The 10,387-nt window shown below is 35.4% G+C and overlaps 1 protein-coding gene across 12 annotated transcripts in view; it reads right to left on the bottom strand.

Annotated features, from left to right (window-relative positions):
- Positions 1-58: 58 nt before the first annotated feature.
- arfip2b (ADP-ribosylation factor interacting protein 2b) overlaps positions 59-10,387 on the bottom strand; it is a 117,683-nt gene continuing 107,354 nt past the window's right edge. For 4 of the 12 annotated variants that reach the window (XM_067432649.1, XM_067432650.1, XM_067432657.1 and 1 more), the window contains 8 exons: positions 10,131-10,187; positions 7,831-7,939; positions 6,669-6,731; positions 5,359-5,474; positions 5,039-5,260; positions 3,925-4,082; positions 2,920-3,094; positions 59-2,810 (listed from right to left, as the gene is read on the bottom strand). In XM_067432649.1, coding sequence (XP_067288750.1) covers positions 2,655-2,810; positions 2,920-3,094; positions 3,925-4,082; positions 5,039-5,260; positions 5,359-5,474; positions 6,669-6,731; positions 7,831-7,939; positions 10,131-10,187 — 1,056 coding nt within the window. In that variant the 3' untranslated portion in view covers positions 59-2,654. Of the gene's footprint in view, positions 2,811-2,919; positions 3,095-3,924; positions 4,083-5,038; positions 5,261-5,358; positions 5,475-5,734; positions 5,831-6,668; positions 6,732-7,830; positions 7,940-10,130; positions 10,188-10,387 lie in introns of all 12 variants that reach the window. The other 8 variants (XM_067432652.1, XM_067432658.1, XM_067432659.1 and 5 more) reach the window with 6 other exon arrangements.

Raw genomic sequence — 10,387 nt, 5'->3', positions numbered from 1 at the left:
ATTTAGGAGACAAACAGGGTTAGTAGACAGCAAAGCATAAATGACACAAAGAGGCTAATTTTGCAAACTTTTCAAATTTTATCTGGTGGGTTCTTGTACATTTGTTGGTCAAAGGTTTGGTCAAAGCCAGGAGCAAAGGCTAACATCATGGGTTTCCAGTTTCAAAATCTGTCTTAATTATCTTTACATATTTACAATCATCCATTCACTACAATACTACAGAGCAGCCTAAAATGTTGATTGTACATAAATATGGTAATATTTATAACCCTTTCATTCTGATATGCTAAACTAGTCCTACTAATAGAGTGACCATTTCAATGGCAAACACCTCTGTTAACAGAAATCAAAATAAAAGCAACAATAATAATCCCCATGGAAAAATATTATCCAGATTTAGTGTTGAGGAGGTGTAAATTTAACATCCTATTGCGCTGAAACAAATGTCCATCACTTCATGGATCAGTTCAGTCTCTACGGCTCAAGATGGAATCCTTTTCTCCAGCTCGAAAGAAATAAGAAAATAAAAAAATAACACACAGTACCATCTCTGCTGCCTCACAACTGTACAGGATGTATATATGATTTAAAAAAATCTTCTGGGGTGACAGTGGTCCTTACAAAACAAAAATGTAAAAGACAATAAAAAAAAAAAAACTAGGTTACATGACATTCAAACTAAATTTCAAGCATTCTTCAACATTCATGAGAAACCCTTCTCTTTTTTTTCCTAGAAACATTATTTTCCTGCACTACTACCCATGAAGTGTTTTACTGTAGCATTGAACAGGAATGAATCACAATGCATGGAGATGTACAACTTCAGACCTGCCATGCAAAAACACAGGGAACAGCCAATACAGGCATACATGAAAATACAATTTCTAGAAACATCTTAAGTATTGCTTCATCTCAAGCTTAGAAAGATTTAGTGCAATGTTCAAACGTACTGAACATTAGATCATAGTTGTTATTTCAGTCTTATGTAATGAAATAAAAAATAAAACTAGACTGACATAACCTAATCCGACATCCTGCATTTAACCCCATTATCACTGCAACACATAAGCAACATATTTCCAAGAGTAGTTCAAGCTTACTGGAAAAAAAACCAAAAAAAAAACCCTTTCTAATGAATAGAAAAAAAGAATATCACAAAGAGCATACTGTAGATATTTTAGTTGAACAATTATGTAGTGAGAACATAAGACTCATCTGATTATACCATCTCATCACAAATAATAAAAAAAAAAAAAACATTTTGAAATGTTCATATTATAAACACTTGATTTTGTAGTATATTTTGTTAACATTTTGAGGGTTAAATTAATAATATATTAGTAGTACTATGACAAAGAAAGAAAAAAGTGCTACTATGATATTAATCAGTATATAAATCTTTCATTGGGAAAAAAATATGTTTGGCTAACAAAGGCAAATAAAAGCATCAAACACATGGCGCATCAAAACCAATTGCTAAGGCGGCTTTCGAATGCATAATGGGAGAATATTAGGGCTTTGCTGATGCGAACAGAACAACTCCGTACATAAACTCTAGTGCACACTTCGGCAGATTAAGAGGCAGATAATAGTGGGCCTTAATCACTGGCCCATGTTAAATCAAATACAATTCATTCATAAACTTCCTTGATTACCTTCTGATTATTAACTTAAAACGATTGTAATAAAACTATGAACATTCTACAGTATTATGCATTGGTACATAATACTAAAATAAACTATAATTGTCAAAATAAAACAAATCAAATTATTTACACTTCTCTCCCTTTGAGAAAACGATCATCTATTCAAAGCTGTAAAGCAAATGAAACAATATTGAGAGTGACAGTGATATTTAAATTCATCTTCCATTCTGGGCTTTGTTAAAATGTGCAGGAAACCATGCACCCTATGAAATTCAATCCATAACATATGTCAAAGAATTATTCATTTCACGCTAAATAGCTTAAAAGGAGTGGTTCATTTTGAGACATTGAATGCAATATTTCAAAGAGAGACAACTGGACAAGCATTTACTCAACAGTACTCTCATGGCCTAGTAAACATACAAGGATGCAATACCAATATCAGAAACTCAATCTGGATTTTATCCAAATAAATATCACTTTTAGTTAAAAATCAGACACTGAACACTGAAAGCTCTGTGATAGGAATGATATGTATCCCCCATCAGCTACAATACCAAATCTACAACACAGGAAAAATAAAATGCTTTTCACAGAAAAACAAAAGGAAAAGGTTTCTCAAAATGTGTTCACTGACAGAGAGAGAGAGTGTGTGTGAGTGTGTGTAATATTGAGAATAGTCTTGGGAGAAAAACTACTGTTCTGACTGACATTTTCGAAGATTGTTTCAGTCTGTTTAATGATATTTATAGGGATGTAGCTTAAACGGATACCTTTGACATTTGATTGGACCCTTTGGGACTGGTTATATACCAGAGGGGACTATTCAGACACTTGAAAGTGTCTGAGTAAGAATAGGAGGATGAGAAGAATCAAGGAAGAGAAGTATAGAGAGTTAGTTGAAAGAGGCTCTGTTGTAGCCCTGTCTCTGCTAGCATCTCAGATTGCTGGTCTCTTGTGGTCCTACTGTGTGGCTAAAGACAGGATATCAAGGGAGAATGGGCACTTTCACTGTTCTTCCAGCCAAGACGGTTTGTCGGCCCCTGGTGGTTTGAGTTTAATGTTGAACTGCTTGAGGGTCTGTTCCAGCTGCTGCTGGTTTCCAGCAAAGTAGGCAGAGATAGCATTATGGAACAGCAGAAGTTGCTTGTGCATCACTTTTACCTGTGAGAGGGATACACGCACACCATGTTAGATGACAAGATAGAGACGACAGATAGATCAACGGGTGCTTAAGTGAATTAAAGAGGAAGTTATGTGGATGGCCACGGACCTTATTTTCTTCCAGGAACTTGAGCTTGATGGTGACATCATTGCGAAGACGTTCATATTTGTCCTTGTGGATCTGGTACTGCTGCTGAGCAGCCTCGATACGAGCCATGGTGACAGCGTCCCGCGGGCCCATGTTCAACTCCTCTAGATCTGCTCTGTACGCATCAAACTCCAGCCTACAGGAAAGAAAAAAAAATATTTAAAAAAGGCACATACAACAATTATTAGTTTTTATACACTGTGATGCCCAGAGATGAAAGTTACTTATTTATGGTGAAATGTGACATCTGACACAATCTGGCCGTTTACACCTGGTATTAATACGTTCTATGATTGGATCACAAGTGAACAACACTAAATACAGGTGTAAATGGGGTCTAAACAGAGGTAGTCAAAAACACATTTGACCTGATTGCTTTCATAGTGTACTGTAAACACTCATGTAGTCAAATGCATTCGAACAGCCATAAAAGACCACCTACTCTCCACCAACAGACCTAATAAGTGAACATTATGGGAAGAGCCAGACAGGATTTAAACTCTGAAGTTTGGAAAACGTATCAAGCACAATGTTCTCTCTAGTGTTACATATGGACCCAGGTAAATCAGATAACAGCACAAAAGTATCAAAGGTTTCTCAAAGGTCTCAGCATGTACCGCATGAAATAAATAACTGTGATAACAGATATGCTTCTTCCTTTTCAATCTAAAACCTGAGTAAGAGGGCCAGCCAGTGTCAGTGCCTGCAGGTGCCTCACTCGGAGTTCATTCAATACCGCCACGTCTGCACGTGCAGCAATATTCGATACTAACCCAGACAACTGTAACGTAGAATGACCCTCTCAAACGGCCAGTAGCATCAGAGGCTAATTAACTTAAAACACAATTCAAGTGCTTGAATTTCAAGTCCTGACAAAAAGTAGGGCCCAGTGCCTCTTCATATTGCAAAGAAGTGGAACACTTTAAGCACCTTAAAGAATGATTTTTTTGCTGAAGTAGCTTTTACCTGGCATTCTCATACATCTTGATAGTCATCAGTGTGTCTTCCATCGTTTTGTTCACCAGTGTGTTGATACTGGACACAAAGAAGTTGATGGCACCGAGCAGAGTCTCTCCATTCTTGCACAACAACTTCTGTGTTTCTGCATTGTATCCAAACTCATCCTGTGTGTACACAATTCCACAAACCTCTATATATTGTAGAATACACTATTGTAAGTATGACCATTTGACTCTATTGAAGTGTTATTTTAACAAACATTTAAAACATTTTTTTTTAATTAATTGGAAAAAAAATGTGTGTGTGCTTGGCAAACTTGGCAAAAACTGGGGGGGGGGAGGGGGAGAAATAAAAACTAATAGAAATGACAAAATACTAAAAATAATTCAAAAGATGAATAAATATCAATGTCTCAACTAAAATCATTCTGTAAGTTCTGTTTAATATGACATTACTACATTTTCATTAATAAATGTTTGCTATGCTTTAGTTATATCAGTTTAGTTGCTACGCTTTGAAAGAATATCATATGAATGCTGCATCTTGAAATACATTATATATATATATTATATATATATATATATATATATATATATATATATATATATAAACATTGTTTGTTTTTTTGTATTTTACCAAATATTAACATTGATTTTAACATTGATTGGTGTACAAATACTTATTTGCAGCTGTAACATACAAATAAATAGTTTAAAAAAAAATCATACATTGTGATTTCTGGATTTTTTTTTAGATTATGTCTCTCACAAATCTGGTGGGAATTTATTATAATTTTTTTGAACAGTATGTCTGTAGAGTGTTGACTGCTCAAGCTAGTTTAAAATAATCCATCCAGCAAATGATACAGACATTCTTGACAGGTCTGGTGTACAAGTAGCAAAACACAAAGGCTCAAGTAAACTCAAAAACAACTGTGGCCTTTTAGTGCTTGATTACAGTTTTTTTCTCTGTGTAAACAGTAGTTATTTTTAACACTGTTAGTTAGAATTATACATTAAGAAACAACTTAAAATACATGAGTAGGTTTACACCAGTCCCATAATTTTGCATGGCAGTCACAACAAATGTCATAACTCTGAAGATGGACATGCCGTCTCACCCGAAGTTCTGGAGACTTCTGACTGAGGTCGGCAAAAGTGTCTCCAAGGGCGTGCTGCGTCTGCACCATGCTGTAAAAGTGGTTGGTTAGCGCTCGCGCTAAATGCAGAACACTCTCGTACTTCCGTTTGGTTTCCCGCAGAACCTCGATCTGAGCCTCCAGCTCCAAATCCACAGTACGTGAGCCTCGGCCAAACCTCTCTGAGATCATCTGTTTGGTGCACTATGGGAGAGACCCATAAATACAAAAGGCTTCAAAATAGGAGTGGGTAACATCACAGAACAACTAATTAGAAAAGACAAAACAGTTAATTGACAAGCCTTGTATGTGTTCAGGCCCCATTTCTTCATGATGTCAAATTTCTCCACAGCAATGCCTTTTGTGGCCTCTTCTGCTGACATGGAGGAATTGTTACTGGCGTGATGCATGTTGGACCCTGATACACAGAAAATGATTGCATTAAGTCTCCAATTACAAAAACATACACTGGACAAATGTCTACAGTTTCATGATAATATACACATTTTCAGATATCGTGGCCATCATTAATTGCATCAGAGACAGACAGACAGAGATCATACAGATAGCTGTATGTGAAACAGATGAGATGAGAGAATAAATGAATGTGTTTTACTAAATAGGGGGAGGAAAATGTTGCCAAAGAGCACTTAAATGATCCAGCACTCTTTGGGATACCTGGGATACAGGGGATGTCATCTGATTGGCTGGCTATTCGGCAGGCTGCAATCTGGCTTGGGACAATGCTAACACCCCTGGACTTCATTCGCAGGTCTGGAGGGGTCATGGCCAGGAATGGCAGGGGATGTTGGAGGTATATAGGGTCATGGGAAAGAGGGAGTGGGTGTTGGATATGTTAAGAATTAAAAAAAATTTTTTAGGAAATTGGGAAAATTACGTTTTACAATGGTTATGGATTGCACCACATGACAGTGAGGTGTATGGAATAATGTCAGTGCGTATGTGTGTGAATGTGAAGGAAGAGCAGGAAGTTGGAAGAAGGGGAAAGGGGAAAAAAGGGAGGGTGAGAAAGAGAAGAAGGTGATAATGTAATGAGATGAAATGAACATGGGAAAGCACATGACTGATATTTTGTTACATCTGCTGCCTCATGACAAACAGATGAAGAAAATTTGCAGTTCACTTAAAAACACTTATTTTAAACCCCAATATGTCTGATCATTTATTTTTATAGAACAGTATGACTAGGAGTATCAGATAGTAACTGTCCTGGGGGAAAAATAATTTATACATACTTTGCACCCAGCCATTTTGCACCCAGCCATTTCTAAATATTTCTTTAACAAAGTCAGCAAGATTAAAGACGGATTAAATTTTCAGACTGATTTCTGAAGCCAAATGACAAAAGATTACTTATTACAAAGAACCTTAACCCTGGAAGAAAGAAGAGAAGGAAAAATGCCACCCATTCCAATCTGCTTAGAGAGAAAATAACAGCCAGAAAGACAGAAGTGATTAAATGTATTCCTGCAGAACAGCATCCTATGCCCTAGGAAGAGACAAAACGGTTTTTAAAAGGACAATAATTCAAGGCATCATGGGAAGGTGGAGAAAGAGAAATGAGATGGGGTACGAATGAAGGATGAATGACCTTGCCCTTCGTTTGGAATGTGTCTGTTGCCAAGAAAGTCAGTGTTAAGACGGATCGCAGGGCCTGAGAAATGGTAAAAGAGACACAAGGTCCTCACTGAATCAGAAGGGAATACATTTAACCGATATTAAGGCCCCAGGATGATCACCTTACAATCAGTTCTACAACATATCCCGTCTAGACAAAAAGTCATTTTGTTAGATACATGAAACTAAATTAAAATCAAAAGCAGTATGTAGTGGTTGGTATACTTTGCAAAAAAGTTAGCCTAATTTTTCATTACAGAGGACATCCTTAAAAAACAAAAAACACACACAAACCTAAAGGATCCCTGAGGATCTGTGGCCATTTTCACTCTGGTTAATGTCAAACTATAAAGCCATAAAGCATGACTCACACACTACCTTTACACACAATGACCAATGCTGGAGGCCCTGGCTCTCATTTGGGTTACACCATAGGAAAGAAAGGAGTGGAAAACCCAGAAAAAAAATGATGCAAACCATATTGTACAATTCCAACTGCATCTCCACAAAACATATGTGACCTATGCTGGCAAATTGAGTCACAATGAGCAATAACTCTTCAAAAATTACTTAATGTTATTTTCATTCTCTATTAAAAAAAAACTTGGCGTAGCATTTGTTTAAATCTGACAAAAGATGACTGGGCTACACGTTTTAAGTCGATATTAGATTCCAAAACAAAATAACCTAGCAACCATACCTTAAAATCCCTGGCCATAACATCAAAATTGGCATGCACAAAGTCAAAACCAAATATTTATAGAAAAAAGAGAAAGAAAAAAATGCTCACACAAGACATATAATGTTTGTGTGAATACTCGCCATTACCGATCATTTGAAATACTGTAATTCTGTGTATATGTGTATATTGTAAATAGTTGATATTTGAAGCATTGGAATCGCTAGACGAGGGCTTAACAAACTGTACATTTTTCACTTGTTTTGCTAGTACAGGTCACATACGCATGTGTTTCTGTCTGAAAGTACAAATGTCAGCAAAGTCATTTTTATACATGGCAAATACCACCAATTAAAAAAAGTAAATGTATGTTTAGGGTAAAGTGAATCTAAAATTGGGTTTTGGAAGAAGATGTGAAAAACAGTGAAGAGTTAGAGAATGACAGAGTTTCTTATACCTTTGATAGAGCTGGTCGGAATGATGCCTTCCGTCGTACCTCCATAACCACCTGATACGATGCTGGTTTCATTTAGGTTAGGCCCTGACACCATGACCTGCTGCAAGTCCTACAGAAAGAGGAAGAGACAGAAAGAGACCTTAATAATTCAAAATTGTGACCTAAACATAATTTTTCCTATAGTGAGCCATTTGTGTTCTAAACACACAAACATTGACACAAGTTGTTAATTGTTAGAAGGAACATTTTAGGCTTAGAATCACATTAGATATAGAATGAATGAGAATCGTGTCCGTGAACATACATATACATATACATATACATATATATATATATATATATATATATATATATATATATATATATATATATATATATATATATATATATATATATATATACATATATATATTTTTATTTTTATATTTGACTTCCTGTGAAAACAAAGTATCCATGCGTTTCCTTGATGTAGTACAGGAATTTGACACCAAATCTTACCAGGCAATTACAGCACAAGGAAGGAAACAGTCTAAACACTTATCTGAAACAAGTCACATTAGTGACTATAAAACAGTCAGTAACCCACACCAATGAGGTATGTTATCTGAGACCATAACCCCCTACCAAGAAAAAAAAGCAAATCCACATTTATTTGATTAAACAATTGTTTTTATGTGCCCTAGTAGTGAATGTTTTATGAGCAGTATAACCATATTCATCCGCAGACAAGCAGAGCCAAAGCACAACAAAAACAATGTTCTTCCACGAAATACATGCACTAATGTTTTTTAACCGCTAGAGGGCCAAAAGTTACATACTGTACCTTTAAATAGTTGAAGAAAGTTTATGTAAATGTATCATTAGTAGCACTTTCGATTCATTGTTCTCTTTAGTTTAACACATTAAAAATTATAATTTTTTCCCTGTCCTCCTTTCGCTAGCGTTACTTACATCAGGGGTTTTCAAACTGGGGTTGGGGACCTCCAGAAGGTCCTAACGGGTCCCCAGAAATTTTCAGAAAATAAAAAGACAAGTAAAAGCAAATATGGATAAAGTTTACTGAATATTCTGTTTCATATCTAAATGTTTCTTTGCTTTCTTGCTGTATGCATACAACATTAAGTATAGCCAATTTATTACATTTGGAAACAATATTTTTTATAATGTCAACAGTATTTATAATGTCACACAATTTATCTAAAAGTTTAAATGTTTTTCTTACATTAAAAAAAGAAGAATAGGGAAGAGGGTCCCTCATAAAAGATGAATCATATTTGGGGGGTCCGTGGCATCATTATAATGTTTGAAAACTCCTGACTTACATTATATACGCACGCTCTTATTAATGTAAATGCTTTTAAACCACTCAAGCACGACAACACAAACTCAGTGTGGTATTGGCGCCGGCCGCACTGAGTCCACATTAAGTCTGAAAAATGTTTGTAGTTTTATTTAAAAATAATCTATATTTAATTTAGAACGTATGCAGTTAAAATTGTGAAGTGTTTGATTATTGTAATCTATTCCTACCTATTAGATCAAATATTTAAAATATACTGACTTCATGTTGTTTCTTTCTACATTCATTTGGAGATTGAATGTGAAGTTAAAATTACAATATAAAATCTATTAACAACTTTAATGATAGCGGTGATTAATTAGACAAATGTGCAAATAATTAGTTCCTTTTTAATTGATTGACAGCACTAATCATTATACACTTTAATAAGGGAGGAACAAAGTCCATTTGAAATGTAATGTACAAGTATATGACTGTATACTGTATAGACTGTATACTTTCACTGATACAATGAACATTTCATTCATTTCCATTGTAAAAGAAATGTCAAATGAACGTGTTGTTTTTGCATAAACAGACTCAATGGACACATGTTGGTATACATTATGCTCTGTACTGTATGCAGTAGCCCCTTTAAATAATTAAACAATTATTATAAAGGTTAATACAAAATCCACTAACATAATGTAAAGAGTTAATAGGTACTAAACGGTCACTAGCCATTGGTTAATACCACAAAGGGACAAAACGGGATGTTTTTCAAAACAAACGATATCTGTATCATTTGGATTTTTTTATCTAACCTCAAAGCCCAAACACTGATTAATATGAAATGACAGCCAAAAAAATTATGCACGTGATTTGAAAAACATCCTGTTTGAGACAAGATTATGGGAAGAGCTAAAACCATTTTCTGCTGGAAAAAGACATACACGAGCAAGCAAACACACACACACACACATACACACACACTGCCACCCTTCCCAGAGTTCCTTCTCACCCTGAGGCCTGCGGGACTCCCTACCTTCTCTCTTAAGCTCCACTGAATCTTTGCAGCCTGCACAGACATCAGGGAAGAACATGACAACAAAAAAGACAAAAGAAAGAAAAGAAACCAAAAATGAAGCACAATGTAAAACAAAAACAAACTTGAAAAAAGTGATGATAAAATAATCCATTAAACACAGTGGAAGCCATATTTACTGGTAATACAATAATGACAGACTTCAAGGCTTTACGAAAAAAGAAACACACTGA

Source organism: Pseudorasbora parva, chromosome 23 (genome assembly GCF_024679245.1).
Source record: "Pseudorasbora parva isolate DD20220531a chromosome 23, ASM2467924v1, whole genome shotgun sequence".
In the NCBI taxonomy this organism is placed as follows: Eukaryota; Metazoa; Chordata; class Actinopteri; order Cypriniformes; family Gobionidae; genus Pseudorasbora; species Pseudorasbora parva.
This window is presented reverse-complemented; position numbering and strand designations above follow the sequence as displayed.